At 43.1% G+C, this 17748-nt stretch overlaps 1 protein-coding gene across 2 annotated transcripts in view; it reads right to left on the reverse strand.

Moving 5' to 3' along the window:
- The window catches only part of HIPK3 (homeodomain interacting protein kinase 3), a 191352-nt gene that overhangs the window by 13216 nt on the left and 160388 nt on the right, over window positions 1–17748 (reverse strand). Inside the window, exons 7-15 of one of the 2 annotated variants that reach the window (XM_089675876.1) lie at window positions 13724–13883; window positions 12665–12788; window positions 8929–9050; window positions 8726–8853; window positions 7114–7275; window positions 6716–7009; window positions 1760–1900; window positions 817–1052; window positions 479–609 (exon numbers count right to left, since the gene is read on the reverse strand). In XM_089675876.1, coding sequence (XP_089532002.1) covers window positions 479–609; window positions 817–1052; window positions 1760–1900; window positions 6716–7009; window positions 7114–7275; window positions 8726–8853; window positions 8929–9050; window positions 12665–12788; window positions 13724–13883 — 1498 coding nt within the window. Of the gene's footprint in view, window positions 1–478; window positions 610–816; window positions 1053–1759; window positions 1901–6715; window positions 7010–7113; window positions 7276–8725; window positions 8854–8928; window positions 9054–12664; window positions 12789–13723; window positions 13884–17748 lie in introns of both variants that reach the window. The other variant, XM_089675875.1, reaches the window with a different exon arrangement.

Raw genomic sequence — 17748 nt, forward strand, 5'->3', positions numbered from 1 at the left:
GAGGTGCAGGAAGGGTCTGGCATAAAAATCCAAGCATTTTACCAAGGTCAGGGAGCTGTATACACTTGTAGCCATGTGAATGTAAATGCTTTTTTGCATCAGTGTTTCCTGTATGTGTGTATGACATGTTCTCCCAACATGGAAGTTTTGTTTTCGGGGTATATGTCATACATGCATGTGCATGAAAACATTAATACAAAGAAGCATCGATATCCATGAGTAAAAATGTGTACAGCCATTCACCTCAATGGGTGTACGCGCAACCTGCGGATAGCCAGCAATGGGGGAATGCCAGGATTTTTTACACAAGTCCATGTCTGTGCTGCCAAATGTAAGTGTCAGTAGTAAGGCCTAAAACCAATTACAAACTAAGGATGAATGATTTCAATTTGTACACAATATATTCTGCAACACATTTACTAATATTCTTCTATGATAACAGACTTGACTTTATTTGATGTCAAACGACCAAACATACCTGGCTGAAACTCAGAGGCTGTTGCTGCTGGAATGCTGATGTAAGTTTCTGCTGGCGGTTGCCGAGGGCCGTGAGGTGGTTTTTTCTCCCTGGGGCTGACCTGCCTTTTATTAGTGGATGACTAGCTGCATCTGAAACATAAAATTCATGTTACCCTCCTGCAATTAAATATCCCACAATAAAGGAAGGTAGCGCAAACGGTTAGCAATAACACTTCAGAAAAGATGCCAAAATGATTAGACACATAGTACAGGGAAGAAATGTGTAAAGGGAAGGAAATGAGACAAGAAAAGGAAGGGAAGGTTTTTACAAACAGGTCTACAATGAAAATCACCCACCTTTGTTTGTGGCCCTGTGTGAGTTTTCCCTGCGGTTTTCAATCCTGATAGGTGGAACCACTAATGTACACACTGCAGGTTTACTCTCTGCTTTTTCCGATGCCCGTTTTTCTGAGTTCTCATTGGTGTCCGTGACAAAACTGCTCTTTACAAATGGACTATCATGGCCAGAGGAATCAGAGCTTGGTGATCCATCGACAGTATCACAACCACTTTCAGGTTCATCATCCGACATACTGTTGAAGGACAACCCATATTAGATGTATTGCCCTCCGTGGTACAATGGCAGTTTGATGCACTGATGTATACTACTAAAAGACCTCTAACGAGACACCACTGTTTAAAACAACACAATTTTATTTATTTGCACTCATTTTGAATTCCTAATCATATGCGGTTTTTATTGTATGTTTTTATAAATATCTCTTTGGGGAGTTTTTACTTCACGTCCTGTCTCAATACACAAGAGGAAACGAAAGGCAATGTCTCCAAAGTTAGGGAAATCTTAGACAGTTGTCACAGAAACAGGTTTCCCCATTGAAAGGTTTCCTCACTATCCCTGCTCTACATGAAACTCAAAATTTTCGATCTTCCCTTTTTTCCAGTCTAGGTAACAATGGTCACCGGGACAAATAGAAAGGGTGAATCTCCTCACCAAGTAAACAAAAAGCAATAAAAACCTAACAGTAGTTCTAACCCTTCCCTACTCTTTGAAATGAAAAAAAAAAAAGCATTTCCTTTAGATACTTAAGAAAAGATATTTACTAAAAGAATATGTTTGAAAGCCACTACAGTAAAAAGGACATTTGAACTTGAATCTCCTTTTGTTATTTGGCTGATAATGTCCATTTATGAAGTCCTAACCAAAGGGCATCCTAGTATTAGCACTGGAGGTTGCATGCACTACATAATCAAGTCAATGGTTTTGGAAAAAGTAATTCACCTGTTGGGTCTTTTGCACGGGGATGGGCTGGACTGGCCAGAGGAGCTAGTGCTCAGGGTGCTGTCCGGACTGCTCAGGGAACACACGCGATCAATGTTCAGGGTACTCTGACAGGCCTCACAGTCCAGACTTCCTTTACACCTGGGTGACATAAGCAATTCATTAATTAGTGCACAAAGTGACATTGGCATTTGAACTTTTTTTTTCGTCATTTTTTCATAGCTCTGAAGAAAGGGGTGCATCCCCCAATACGTGTGCAGCATCAAGTTGTGTTTGGCCAGGCTATTGCCGTATTGGATTAAAATTCAGTGTCATACAATGCCTGTATACATTTATTTGTGTAAGTATCCACTTGGTTGTATGCTTTGTTTTATACAATAAATGTTCAGTAATGCACTTAGCTGGTGTTTCTAAGCTGTTAGAAATTGACTAAGGGCCCATTCACACTATAAACTGCACCTGGGTTTGATATGCATTTACAGTGTGTTTTTGGCATGGGGAAGGATCATCAAAAGGAGTGAAAAGTATTATCTGCTCCCAGAGTCACATTTATGTTCATTGTACTGATGCGCATTTATGTGAGTTTGTGTTGTGAAAAAAAATGCAGCTTGCACTACCTGCACACTCTACCTCCAGCTGTCAGTACTCCTGTACCGTTTCAGTTAGAAAGCTGGAGGAAACTTCAATGGATTATGAGAGTGCTGATTACTGCACATGTAGTTCATTGAAACTACAAGTCCATCTGCTGTGGGGGAAGATGGGACTTGTAGTTATTCACTAACAGATCTCTGTGAATGAATGACGTGGCTATGGGGTCGAAACCCTGCACAGCTGCAATGATTTTAAATGTGACAGCAGCTGTGGGGGGAGAAGAACCTCACCAGCTGTCACAGGAGGGTGCTCAGGGGTTCTTAGTAACATGTTACGCCCTAAATACAGGTATAATGTGCCAAAAGGTGAGCTTGGCCTTTAAACTCTTTTACGGCTTGTTAAGAATATATACACAGTTAAATGTCCATTGTCTGGGCACATGAGCACTTAAGCATCTCGGAGACTGATAGCATTAACCCTTTAAAAGTCTTAACCAATCAGCATTGCAAATATATTTATAAAGCTTTCCCTATAATACCAAAAGTTCTCTGAGATACACTATATTGCCAAAAGTATTGGGACGCCTGCATTTACCCACACATGAACTTTAATTGCATCCCAGTCTTAGTCCGTAGGGTTCAGTATTGAGTTGGCCCACCCTTTGCAGCTATAACAGCTTCAACTCTTCTGGGAAGGCTGTCCACAAGGTTTAGGAGTGTGTCTATGGGAAGGTTTGACCATTCTTCCAGAAGCGTATTTGTGAGCTCAGGCACTGGTGTTGGATGAGAAGGCCTGGCTCATAGTCTCTGCTCGAATTCATCTCAAAGGTGTTCTAATTGGGTTGAGGTCAGGACTGTGCAAGCCAAACAAGTTACTCCACCCCAAGTGGAGAACATGAAATTGTCCAAAATGTCTTTGTATGCTGACACCTTAAGAGCTCCCTTTACTTGAACTAAGGGCCAAGCCCAACCCTGAAAAACAACCCCACACTATAATCCCCCCTCCAGCAACCTTTACACTTGGCACAATGCAGTCAGACAAGTACTGTTCTCCTGGCAACTGCCAAACCCAAACGCATCCATTGGATTGCCAGACAGAGAACACGTCTCCACTGCTCTAGAGTCCAGTGGCGATGTGCTTTACACCACTGCATCCGAAGCTTTGCATTGCACTTGGTGATTTAAGGCTTGGGTGCAGCTGCTCGGCCATGGAAACCCATTCTACGAATTCTCTCTATGCACTGTTGTTGTGCTAATCTGAAGGCCACATGAAGTTTGGAGGTATTTAGCTATAGACTCTGCAGACAGTTGGCAACTTATGTGCACTGTGAACCCGCTCTGTCATTTTACATGGCCTACCACTTCATGGCCGAGTTGCTGTTGTTCCCAGTTGCTTCCACTTCTTGATGGAAGCTTGATGCTAGGTGCTTGATTTTATACACCTGTGGCCATGGAGGTGATTGGAAGGGTGATTTGGAGGGGTGTCCCAATATTTTTGGCAATATAGTGTATCAGCGAGTGGTTCCAAAGGTACATTCTAGTCAAACATGAACATTTAACAAAGATATACCCAAACTGGACAAAGTTAACCTGCCAAAAACTTTTAATTGTAACACAAACAATGCTTCAACAAGTCATTAAACGGTTAAAATGTTGTGGCTAACTGTAATATGGTGTTCCGAGAATACCTCAGTCTCTCAGTCTACATGCCAGGGATACCTAAATTTGCCCATGAGTCTTTTGTAGTCTAGCTGTGCATATTCCTGATCGTTCAGAAAGGAATTATTCATGACCTTGGTCCAGTTCAGCTGCAATCTCCAGGAAGCATAACATGCAGAGTAGAGAGAGGGAGCATGCATAAAAAGGTGACTGGCAAGAATGAGGGTCTTTCTGGAAGCCTTCCAAAGACCCAGATCTAACTGGCAAAGGAAATGTTATAAATGAAAGAATATAAAGGGAACTGCAAGGACCTTCTGACTTTGAAAAGTGGCAATTTCTGCTGGATACCATCACTGGTTTACTGAATGTTATAACCCAAGGTCACTAACACATGTAAAGCAAGGCTGCTTTACCAGCCAAAGGATTTTCATTTCTGTTTTTTCAGTCCTGCCTGATTTGCTGACTTTTTCTGCTATAGTAAACAATATAGCTACCGTATATACTCGAGTATAAGCCGAGTTTTTCAGCACATTTTTTGTGCTGAAAAACGGTCCCCTCGGCTTATACTCGAGTCAACATCTGCAGATAGTTGGGCGCGCTCCCCCTCCGTCAAGGGGGGCGCGTACAGGGGTGGGCAGAGGGCTGCTGTCTCTTACCTGGCTCCCGATGATCCATCCAGGAAGCGCTGCTCCTTCCGTCACTCCGGCCACTCCCTCACTCCTGCCGCTCGGCTACGCCTCCTCACCGGTGATTGGCCACCAGAACTGTAGCTCAGGAAAGGTACACAGGCGGCCAATCACGGGCGAGGAGGCGGAGCCGAGCGGACCCGCGAAAATCGAGTGAGGGAAAAGCCGGTAAGTGTGCAGTGCAGAGGTGCTGCTGCAACCACATATGCTGGCTGCAGCAGCACCATACTGCAACAGGGGTCAGCAAGTGTCATTGGTGTCAGTGGGAGGAATAGTGCCGCATCATTGGGGTCACTGATACTAATGATGGGGCATTATTCCTCCCACTGACACCAACGATGGGGCACTATTCCTCCCACTGACACCAATGATGGGGCACTATTCCTCCCACTGATACTAATGATGGGGCATTATTCCTCCCAGTGATACCAATGATGGGGCACTATTCCTCCCACTGACACCAATGATGGGGCACTATTCCTCCCACTAACACCAATGATGGGGCACTATTCCTCCCACTGACACCAATGATGGGGCACTATTCCTCCCACTGACACCAATGATGGGGCACTATTCCTCCCACTGACACCAATGATGGGGCACTATTCCTCCCACTGACACCAATGATGGGGCACTATTCCTCCCACTGACACCAATGATGGGGCACTATTCCTCCCACTGACACCAATGATAGGGCACTATTCCTCCCACTGACACCAATGATGGGGCACTATTCCTCCCACTGACACCAATGATGGGGCACTATTCCTCCCACTGACACCAATGATGGGGCACTATTCCTCCCACGGACACCAATGATGGGGCACTATTCCTCCCACTGACACCAACGATGGGGCACTATTCCTCCCAGTGATACCAATGATGGGGCACTATTCCTCCCACTGACACCAATGATGGGGCACTATTCCTCCCAGTGATACCAATGATGGGGCACTATTCCTCCCACTGACACCAATGATGGGGCACTATTCCTCCCACTGACACCAATTTTTTACATTGACTAGTATGTGCCTCATTTCCCACCCTCGGCTTATACTCGAGTCAATAGTTTTTCCCAGTTTTTTGTGGTAAAATTAGGTACCTCGGCTTATATTCGGGTCGGCTTATACTCGAGTATATACGGTAGGTCTTTTTCTTGTTGCCAGCCTGTGATTGGTATTTTTGGAGAATATCTACACGATTATACTTCTCTCCAACATATCTATGCAGATTGGAACCCCTGAGCTGGGGATCAGTTCGGTTACGTTTTTAATACGCATATGTGGTTTGTTACCTGGCCTATAGCTGCACCCTTGATGGAGGGACCTCCTTTTGGATTTAAATAGTCATGGCTCCCTGTGGCGAATTATGAAAATTTTTATGCCATCATCTGAATTATATGCTGTATGTCCCTGAGGAAGAGGGCTATTGTCCTGCGAAACGCATCAGATAAAAGATTGATGCAGGATCTTGAAGAAATTATGTCAACTATGCTAGATATGTCATCCAGGGAATATTCTCTGTAATGTCATGCAATAAGCCTGTTATTTTGCACAAGCTACACGTCTTTTATGGGCTATGTGAATGCTCAAAACCTCTACCACAACTGTGGTTTTAATATTGTTCAATAAAGCTTTAACTTTTTATATTTTGAGTATTGATCTTCTTTTTGGTGCCCCATTAGTTTTTCTTAGTTAGGGTCCCTATGTTTTACTGTGGGGGAACAGCTCCAGACTGAAGCGGAGTCCTGCAGCAAAAGCTGTCTTTTAATGAGCCATACTTTTTTTGGCTGGAGTTCTGTTTTAAACCAGGGTACATAAACCATTCCTACAGCCACTAGCTTTGTGACACTTGGCCATCTGCAGTGTGAAGGGTCCCAATTTTAGCTCAGTTATGGTGAAAATACTGCTGAAACATTTCAGTACAGTACAAATAAAGTTTTCTTTATAAGGTATTCCCCAGGACAATGTCAATCATCACTTACACCCATCTGGATATATAAAATATGAAGAAGCACTTACTCCCTCAAGGAGTGTGTCTGTGAAGAGTCCTCCTCATCTGTGTCACTGCTGATGGTAATGACACTCACTGTAGGGCTGGGTGAATCAGCAATAACTATGGTTTGCCTTTGTTGACTGGATACATCCAGTGCTGCCCCTTCGGAGGCCTTACACAAGCTGACCTCCTGCTCCTCTGAGTTCTGATTGTCTTCTGGTAACGTACAACTTGCAGGTTCTGTGGTCTTTGCGCTGTTTGAGATCTTTGGAGAGGTAAGTGCTTTATTATGGACAACAGGGTCCTGTATTGTGTTACTCCTGCAGACAAAGATGATGTGATCAGTAGAGGCAAAGCAGCAATCACAGTTGGAAACATTTTATTCCAGCACATTACTGTCTGAGCTAAATTTATGTCTTCTTACCTGTTCTGGCAAAGCTTGTTCCTTTTGCTAGCAGCAGGCTGGGGCCACACCACATGTGCGATGCCTAAACTGATAGGCTGAGGAGCCGACAGTGTCATTTGGTTGGTTAAAAGAGGCTGTAGGATCATTGAGCTGTAATGGTTCCCATGGTGAATTACTTTCCTATAAAAACAAAAGTAAAAATAATAAAAAAGCAGATATTTGAAAGTCTCACATGACAAAAGCGTGATTGTTGGAGTGCATGTCAAAGACCACTGGCAAAACTAGCCAATCCAACATTCTGCCCCCCTTCCAGCCAGTGGCTTCCTTTTCAGAGCACCAGGAGTAGGTCTTAATTACTCCATGCTCCATGTGCTGAGACATCTGGTTAGTGCAAGCTATTCTCAGTTCTTTACCAGAAGAGTCACAAACTTTTTCCCAGTTTCTCAACCTTGGATGCACCACAGAAGTCACAAGTTTAATATTTTAATGTTTTATTTTAACCATAAATCTTTGTTTGATTATTTGATTTATGCGATTTTAATACTATCTGGCATATGAGCGCTGCATATTTTTTATGGTCAATTTACTATCCGAAGTTCTCGAGGTTTACTTCCTATGCTAGCTGCTTGTTTTATTTATTTATCTTTCTTCTTATTAATTTTTAGACACCTAGCGCTGTTGCACTTTATTCTAAGTGGTTGAATAAACTCACTAGCCTTTACCAAAAAGCTGAAATGATTGTACCTTTAGATTTGAGCTACTAAACTAACCTTGCAGATTAAAATGTAAACTTTTCCTAAAGTGAGCTCTATGACAAGTACCCAACACCCAACGGTGCCTGCATTCTCATATCAGGAAGCTCCCTACCCACTTGCACTCTTGGGTTCCAGAGGTTCCTGGGTGCCCACTAGTAGAGAACTTTAAAGGCAATGCTACAGGTCAGGATTTAGAGATGTCTACATTGCATCTACAATGTTAGTATAATAGCTTTGTGCAAGCAACAGATACATTTTTTGGTTATCATCCATGAAAGCAAATCTCAAACAGTTCATGATCACCAAGCATGATAAGGAGGTTTTAAAAGGCTGTGATTTACTACACTTCCTCAGTGTTCATATGAACAGGGATACCAGAATAACAAAATGTATACGAGCTTTGCTAGAAATTACATGAAAGTGTAATTTTACACCTCTTTCCGTTAATCTTATACAACAAGCACTGCCTTGAGAAACGATAAAGGATTGTTTCAATGTATGATCTGTAATTGTATTTCTACATAGAACATATGGGACTTCTGCTTTCTTCTTAGCAGACCTTCAAAATGATTGTTTCTCCTTCCTTATGAAACATACTCTCATTAGACCTAAATACATCTGTAGCTCTTTAAATCAAAGAAATGCTAACATCCCAAGGATATTTATGTTTTAGCAGATCTGTGCTTTGGCCCAGAATTGACAGACCAACGCTACCTGGTCGCAGACACTGGACAGGATCGTTGTAAGGCAATGGCACTAAATGGCTGCCTCTGCCTAAGCAACCAATCAATGCCCCTGCCTCACACAGAACAAGAATCTACAAGTCTGCAGAAGACTTACAAAGCCAAGCATCAAGAACATATTGTAAGACATACCCCCAGTCGCCAAGTCTCTGTGGTCCAGCCATGCTATCAGAGGCTAGCGTTGTAGTTGTTGGTGCCACTGTTGTCACTTGTTGCCATGCAGGAACCAATATGGGCTGCGATCCATTTGACCACGTTTGCTGAAAGGGATATTGATATTAGCATCTTTGGGGACACCAATGAAAATGTTAGCTATGTGATACAAACAGACTCACCTGTGAGAGAACACCAGGTCTTATCTGCAGGGGTTGGATGGCAGGGGCTTGTGTGACCAGGGGCACAGTGTTGTCCACTCTCACTGAGTAACTTGTGGGTTTCCCGTGGTTTGGTGGCATTCCTGCTAGAGAAAGAAACATTTTAAAAAACATACATATCTATTGTCATGAAACTAAAAAGCCAATCAAGACATATAACTACACTATAAAGAAGAGGAATATGTTCAAAATATAAAACATTTGTTTCTGAAGTAGGACTAAACATAGCCCACCTGGCCAGGGCAGTCTGTAAATGCACGGGGGCAATCCCTGACATGGCCCAAACAAAAGAGTCCCAGGAACACTGAATTCTGACTCCTACGATTCTCCAGACAAGCGACTCTCCACTTTTCCCATCACTCTGGCTGCAATCTAATTGTACACAACCTTGACTATTCAAAGCATTTACTCACTCACATATTCCATAAATATGGAAGCCTACTTCAAGAAAATGTGTAGCTTAAAGGAGAGAACACAGTACAGCACAGAGGGAATAGTAAGAGGCTGCAGTACTGCCAAGAGGACTTCTACAAGGCCTGCTAATAGAAGAATTATATAGCATTCACAACAAAGTAAATGGAGGAGACATTCCACATTTTAAATCAGCTTTTGTACTGCCTGCTTTAAAATGAAAAGATTTACATTTAGTTCTTTATGGGAGCATTAATAAAATTAGCATGCCTTCTATTTTTCCCTTTGTGAGTTAACAAACGCTTTTATTATTTTAAGTGCAAATTGCGTGTGCTTTTCCCTGCAAAGCTGTATGATTTTTTTGTTCATATAGGACTAAAAGCACCACATACTAATAAAAACAGCAACAGATAAAATTCACTCAAAGTGTTTAAAGGCACAGTATCATTACGTAACAGGATTTTGGAAAAAAGGAAAAAAAAAAAACCTTTATTACTTTCTGATTACTCTGCTTGGTTGTTCTTTTCTGTATTTAAGAGATGTTGTTTCTTGACGAATCTTTAGTATCCAATACTTTTTAATGTAGGATGCGTAGTCCCCCCTCTGCTCTCTGAGGTTCCTCCTGCTGATATCAATACTGCGGGCAGCAGAATAAACCACACTATGCAGCAAACAAGGCATCTTGCACATCTGGAAGTGACTGATGCTGAATATTCTTCAAGCAGTAGTATCTCTTAAATACAGAGTGGTGGCAAGGGCAGCAAGACAGGTAAGACATGCACACTGTTTGCCATTAAAGCTTTTTTTTCTTCTATAGGAGCTTAGCAGCAGAAAAAAATGCAGTTAAAAGCCAAGCTCTACGTGTGTTCCCGCATCTGGTGTTAATTCTGTTGTCCAGAATTATGGCCATTAGAATGCATTAACGCAGGAACACACCCACTTCCTGATGACGATTGACTGATCGAAACCGGTCAAGGTTTGATGATGCAACTTCTGCTGACGTCATTTCCGCCCGCTGGAACACTCCAACCATCTTGGTTCCTATTCACAAGCAGCAAGGCTAAATACACCGAGTGCCAGGTTATGGGCACTTTGCTTGTGAGTTTTATTCTTATAATTTCTCCCAATCATGAAAGTTTTTTATGGTTTTACACTATGGGATGTTTGCTTTTGTTTCTGCCTGGGAGGAGAGGAGAAAGTTTTAAAAAGGCTCTTTTGAAACTACACTGTCATTTATATCCACACTGGCCATCATCCTATTGGTTACTATCAGTCAGATCACATGATTTCCAGGAATGAATATTGGTGCCATTTTTACCATCACGTATTGAGCTAGTCCCTAACCAGGCGCTTATAACCAACCTAGAGATAGGTGGTCCACTGCTAACGGTGAGTGCACATCCATGTGGGGCACCGATTGAGCACAGAGGAGCATCTGTCAGTTTTGCACGAAGTTCACCAATTAGTATCCAACACCTGAGCACTTTATTTTTCCGAATTGGGACTGAATGTTACAATTATTCACTTTGTATATGTCAGTGATGGCGAACCTTTTTGAGCCCGAGTGCCCAAACTGCAACCCAAAACCAACTTATTTCTTTCAAAGTGCCAACACTGCAATGAAACCTGAATATGGAGCTTTTGGTTTAGAAAAAACAACTCGTACAGTAGTGCAAACTAAATAACAGTACAGGGATAACCAGAGACTGCGGACACAGTACAGGGATGACCAGAGACTGCGGACACAGTACAGGGATGACCAGAGACTGCGGACAGTACAGGGATGACCAGAGACTGCGGACAGTACAGGGATGACCAGAGACTGCGGACACAGTACAGGGATGACCAGAGACTGCGGACACAGTACAGGGATGACCAGAGACTGCGGACACAGTACAGGAGATGACCAGAGATTGCGGACAGTACAGGGATGACCAGAGACTGCGGACAGTACAGGGATGACCAGAGACTGCGGACACAGTACAGGGATGACCAGAGACTGCGGACACGGTACAGGGATGACCAGAGACTGCGGACACAGTACAGGGATGACCAGAGACTGCGGACACAGTACAGGAGATGACCAGAGACTGCGGACACAGTACAGGGATGACCAGAGACTGCGGACACAGTACAGGAGATGACCAGAGACTGCGGACAGCACAGGGATGACCAGAGACTGCGGACACAGTACAGGGATGACCAGAGACTGCGGACAGCACAGGGATGACCAGAGACTGCGGACAGTACAGGAGATGACCAGAGACTGCGGACAGTACAGGGGATGACCAGAGACTGCGGACAGCACAGGGATGACCAGAGACTGCGGACAGCACAGGGATGACCAGAGACTGCGGACAGCACAGGGATGACCAGAGACTGCGGACAGCACAGGGATGACCAGAGACTGCGGACAGTACAGAGATGACTGCTGACCTTTGGGGAGGGAGGGGGAGCGGGTACCTGAATTTGACAGGTACCCGCTCTTACTTCCGCAGAGTTTTTTTTTTATCTTACCTGTTCCTTTATCCAGCCGCGCGCTGTCTTCCCGGCTTCTGTAGTGTGGGCGCTCGTCGGACAGCCGGATGCCCAGTGCGCATGCGCGAGAAGCGCTGCGCTTTGTGATTGGTCCGGCGGCTTCTGGGATCTGTCATGTGTCCCAGGTACCGCCTTACCATTCACAAAGAGCACTGCTTCTTGCGCATGCGCACTTGGGACCCGGCTGTCACGCACACTACAGCCGGGAAGACAGCGCGCCGCTGGATTCTCCTGGCGTGCCCACAGATAAGGCTCGGCGTGCCGGCTGTGGCACGCGTGCCACGGGTTCGCCGTCACTGGTATATGTGAAGCAATATTACTTATGTATTGTCAAATTTAATGCACTTAATTTATGCGCGGTCCACATGGTATTTTGTTTGTTTTTGCGTTATCAGTTCGCAAATTAGGACTGCAGCGTATACTTATCAAAGTTGCATGAATATCTATTCCTAAGCACAACAGTACAATATTTTAGTTAAATATATGTTAATGAGCTTTTGAGCATTTTTGTGCTCAAAAGCTCCTCTCCTGGATGCACATAAGCTAATATAGAGGGTATTTTACAGGAAAAATGTAAAAAAAAGCTCAAACACCTGTAGAAACAGCTTTTTTGAGCTGAAGTATACACGAGACCTTGAACACCATTTTCATAGAGCTCTATTTTATATTTGTTACGGTTTATTTTCTCTGTTAGGTGGCAACAGTGTTGCTTTTAGATAAAAGTAAGTATTATATCTGGATAGGATACCTTGAAGGGCTGGGGGACAAAGGATCAACGTTTGCTGAAAAGCATCATTGCAACCAAATGGAGCAGCTCCCGCCTGCACTGGTATCCCATGATGTATAACTGTATGGCCTGATGTGGTTAAAGCCTGGAAGACAAATATTAAACAATGTAATTAGAAAGCTGTTCTGTCTGTATTTTATATTACAAAAAAATTAATAAAAATACAAATGTTTATTGGACTACTTGTACAGTACCACAGGTATATTACTATTACTGCAGGATATTCGTTTATATCCAAGGTGTAATTCTTTTAATCACCCACTAGAGGGCTCACTAACCACATACAAAACATGTTCATATTACACCCTGCAGAGCTGTTTGCAGATTCCTCTTACTTATCCGTAAGTTCCAGCATCTTCCCTACCACAGCACAAAGTGAGGACATACGGGAAAAAACATTTTCTTTGGCTGCACTTTTCATCGTCACATGCTGTGTTTTCTAACAATCACATCCCCAGTTTCACTTTACAAATCTGATCTGATTTATTGGTATAAGATAGCTGGCTGTGGCTCTACCTTGCTGGTCTTCCAGCACCTCCAGGGCTCTGTTTCTGATTCAGCAGACCTCACCCATGGAACCAAATATTTCCCCGTCCCCTTCAGACACCCTGAACAAGAACGGGAGGGAGACTGGCATAGCATTTTCTATAAAGTTGTCTGCTTAAAAGGAACCTGTAGGGGCAAATAAATATTGACTGCCTTTCAGGGAGCTCCAGAGCTGTCATAGTAATCCCTGCATCATAATTAAGTCACTGACCCTGAACTGACGTGCATATCAGAATGCAAAGGGAGGATAAAAATGACAGGCCTGGAGCTTGTGCTTGGCAGAATTCTAAGATCTGAGTATCTCTCCAAGTTTAAATCTGAATGGTTGCTACATGACAATACAGACAGTTCTCATGAAGAATTTTAACATCTTTTCTCCGGTCGTTTTCCAGCTGTGTTATGAATTTGGTTTCTGTAAAGAATACGGAGAGCTCTGAGAGTCAAGTTGATTAATGAAGACACTTTTGCACTCACCTGACCCCTGACGCTGCCAAGCTTGGAGAAACCGGCTGAAATGTTAGCTGCGTTGGCTGAGGCCACCGGTCTCATGACTGATGTTTTATTGCGGTTAACTGTGTCACCCAAGCTGGGACGTGACTTGCAGACATCCATGATATGGAAACAAGATTTCACACTGTTGGCAAAAAACAGATATAACTTCTTAATAAAGCATGTTTAATAAAAGGTTACAGTGAGTTGTCTGTACTACCTCTTAGACTGTAAGCTCCCAGGATCAGGGCCCTCCTGACCCTCTTGTTTTGAACTGTATTGTTGCTGTATTGTCTCCCGTTATATTGTAAAGTGCTGAGCAAACTGTTGGCGCTATATAAATCCTGTATAATAATAATAATACCACTATTCAAACAAATCAAGACAATTGTGCTTGTCAGTAGCTAATATTTCTGCTGCAAACTCCAGTGACATTAATAGAAATCTGTAGAGAAAGCGAAAACCAAAAATATGCAGTGGCCTTTAACAGCTAAGATCTTTCCCTCTACCCTTGAACCCCCCCCCCCTCCCTGTGACAGCGGGCAGGGGATAATCTCCCTGCACCTGTTGTCACAATTGGACAACAGTGCAGCCATGCGGGGCTCCACCCACATGGCCGTGTCATTCATTCACAGTTTCCAGTGAATGAATGCCTACAAGTACGGTCAGCCATTGAGGCTGTAATCTTGTAAACCTCAATGAACTACGTGGACCTTGGTGAGTGCTCTGGTAGTCAATTGATTCTTCCTGTTCTCAGGTAACTGGCTGTCCATACAAGGTACAGGCAGACAGCTATCCTAAGAGTCTGCAGGAGCCTAACATTTCACACACGACCTGCTGATCGCACGTACAATGCTCTACATATTCCTTAGAAAAAAATTATAAATATACTTTTTTTTTTTTACAAAAAAAAATGTGCATTTATTTTTCTTTTCAAAAGGTGAACTTATCCTTGAAAGCGGAGTTCCACTCACACTGTCAAAAAATAAACATCAGCAGCTACAAAAACTGTAGCTGCTGACTTTTAAAAAACAGCCACTTACCCGTCCCGCAGTGTCCCCCTCGGTCCGTTTCACCAGCCGTCCTGTATTCCAGGCCGCCGGCATCTTCAGTTTGGGCATTTGGCTGTGACAGCTCGCGTCTTCACAGCCGGGTACCCACTGCGCATGCGCGACTAGCACTGCGCTTCATGAATGGTCCTGTAGTCTTCTGGGACCTGTCACGTGTCCCAAAAGACTACAAGGAGGGAGGAAGGGAGGACACCTTCGCCTTCCAATCGCCTAGGCGATCGGACCGGAAGTGGGAGCGGGTACTTGTCAAATTCGGGTACCCGCTCCCCGCCCCCCCCCAAAGGTGCCAATCCTTAATGGGGAGCGGGGGAGCAGTCCTTAAAGCGGAACTTCCCCTTTTGGGTGGAGCTCCACTTTAAAGTTCTGCTCCACTCCTCTAACACCCTGAAAGATCTAGTATGTCCAAGGATTAGACCCCTGTGGGAAACGGGGCACACCTGTCAGCGTTTACATACAATTGTCCTTTGTGCTGGAGTAGTGGATTGCAGGTATCCAGGCCATGCTGCAAAAAAACAGGAGACCAAACATTGAGAGACTATGAAAAATGTATTTATTCATAAAATGTCAAAAGAGAAAGCCATTGTCTTTTCAGGGGTTCAAGGGGTCCACCGTTATCCTTTTCTAATTCAGAGGAACCATTAGAGCTTTTGTAATGTGTTGGCTTGCTCTTTTGGCATCTTATGATAAAGTAAACTCTTCATGCTCCCCAACATTATATCTGGCATGTCTGTCTGTTTCTGTACCTTTCAAATTTTACTAGAAGCACCCCATATAGGTTTCCTATAGTCTGTTCGCTGCCTACACTGCTATACTGCAATATGGTTTATATCTTGACGCAGGTCAACTTTCATTTGGATCCAGCATATTCTACCTCCACCTCTCGCTAAGTAAGGAGCAGGCAGCTTAGTATCCCTGCTAAGCATTGTCTGCCTTAGCTAGTTTATTTTAAAGTGGTTGAAGCCATGAAATCTGAACAATGCATATTTTTCTAGTGTTTATTTGCCTCTCTTTAACCACTTCCTGTCCGGACACTTTCACCCCCTTCCTGACCAGGGCAATTTTCAGCTATCACACTTTGAATGACAATTGCGCTATCATGCAACACTGTACCCATATGAATTTTTTACCATTTTTTGAGACAGATAAAGCTTTATTGGTGGTATTTATTCACCACTGGGATTTTTATTTTTTTTGCTATGTAAGTGATAAAGTCCAAAAATTTTGACAAAGTGTTTTTCTTAAAAATTTTGCAAATAAATAATATTTCATCATAAATCTTGGCGAAAATTTATTCCGTTGTCTTTTTAGTAAAAAAAAAAAAAAAAAAAAGCCAAATTAGTTTATAACCAAAAATTATAATTTTTAAACATTTTGTTTACATTTGTATTTAATTTTTTAATATATTTTTTTTTTTTTTTACATACTGTCACCCTAGCAGTACAGTGTCACTATGGTGACACTGTACTACTTGTGGGGGGGTGATGAAGATTTTTATTTTTTTTTTTACAGTGATTGCTTTTACACCCATATAGGCTGTAAAAGCAATCATTTCTCTTTCTCTCTGTCTGCATTCTTGCAGCCATTGAGAACTAGTGAGTGAGCTGTGATTGGTCACAGCTTGGCACATGGTACAAGGCTGTGAATAGCCTTGTACCATGTGACCTCTGTGATCATTCACAGATTTCACACGTAGTAAGCAATGATGTCACAAGTGACATCTTGCTTACTACTTTGCATGTGATCACTGATTGGCCAAATCAGTGATCACATGATCGGGACCTCGTACAGAGGTCCCGTCCGACGATTGGTGTTTCACTGTGTCTGGAGGACACAGCGGGCACCAGATCGCGGTGCTGCGCGCTCACAGGGAGCACGCACAAGCAGGGTGCAGGGAGGTCGTTAATAAACGGCCACCCGACCCTGCAGTGCCACCATCCAGCCGTTTATATACAACGGCCGGACGGAAGGTGGTTAAAGCACTAAGTCCCATTTTTCACTGCTCACAACTTTTCCTGACATCAAGAGCTAAAAAGGGAACAGGGAAAGGCGCTCCAGCACACAGCTTGTGATTGATAGTCTCAGTTTTGTGTGACCGGGGTGTGTCTCTTCCATTAAATCAGCTCTAAGAGCTCTTGAACAGTGTGTAACAACATCCCCACCTCCAGCTTTTTGAGTCTGTGAAAAATAATTTTCATGTTCAAGTTTTACAGGGATGAAAAGACAAATGGCTGCAGATAGACAGGTACAACGTATGTAGGAGGATTTGTTTCATCCCTGTGTATCACCTGAGTCCAGTCACTTCAATGAGTATAGGGAAGGTTTTACAACCATTTAAACCTAACACAGGTTAAGAGTAATAAGAAATTTTTAAAGCGTTTTGTTCAAACCAGATAAAAAAGCTGTGGTATGCAGTAAAGTTCAGTTTAGTTATATATTAAATATCCTGGCAAATTATTTTACATCCTTCATATAAAAAAAAACCAAAAAAAACAAAAAACATCTATCATCTGAAATCTGATGAGCTCATCAGCATCACTGCGATTTACAAAGCCCTCTTCACTCTCATCTTTTATCCCAGTCTCTTTCTTGTTTCAGAGTCTGAAGACATCTTACACAGGGATCACTAATCAGCATGTGCTAGGGGACCAGAGTCAGAACTCTCAATAATGAAAGATGATTTTCAGAAAACTGCTGACTAAAGCAGAACTTATTACCCATGTCTTCCCAAACCCCGGCTATGAAGGACGACCAGGGAGACCAGCATCTGTTACTGCAAGGTTCTGAAGCTACAGCAGAGCAAAGAGCTATACAGAAATGTTACAGAAATTTACAAAGACTGAGGATATTCAAGTGGTATTAAACCCAAAAATGTAATATATTGCCATGTAACAATCGTTAGTTTTCCCTTTTTAGGCTTTTTTTCTTGTTTTCTTCTGGTCA

The sequence above is a fragment of the Staurois parvus genome, unplaced genomic scaffold (genome assembly GCF_062004578.1).
Source record: "Staurois parvus isolate SC_StPar_1 unplaced genomic scaffold, SC_StPar_1.0 ptg000159l, whole genome shotgun sequence".
NCBI classification, from domain to species: domain Eukaryota; kingdom Metazoa; phylum Chordata; class Amphibia; order Anura; family Ranidae; genus Staurois; species Staurois parvus.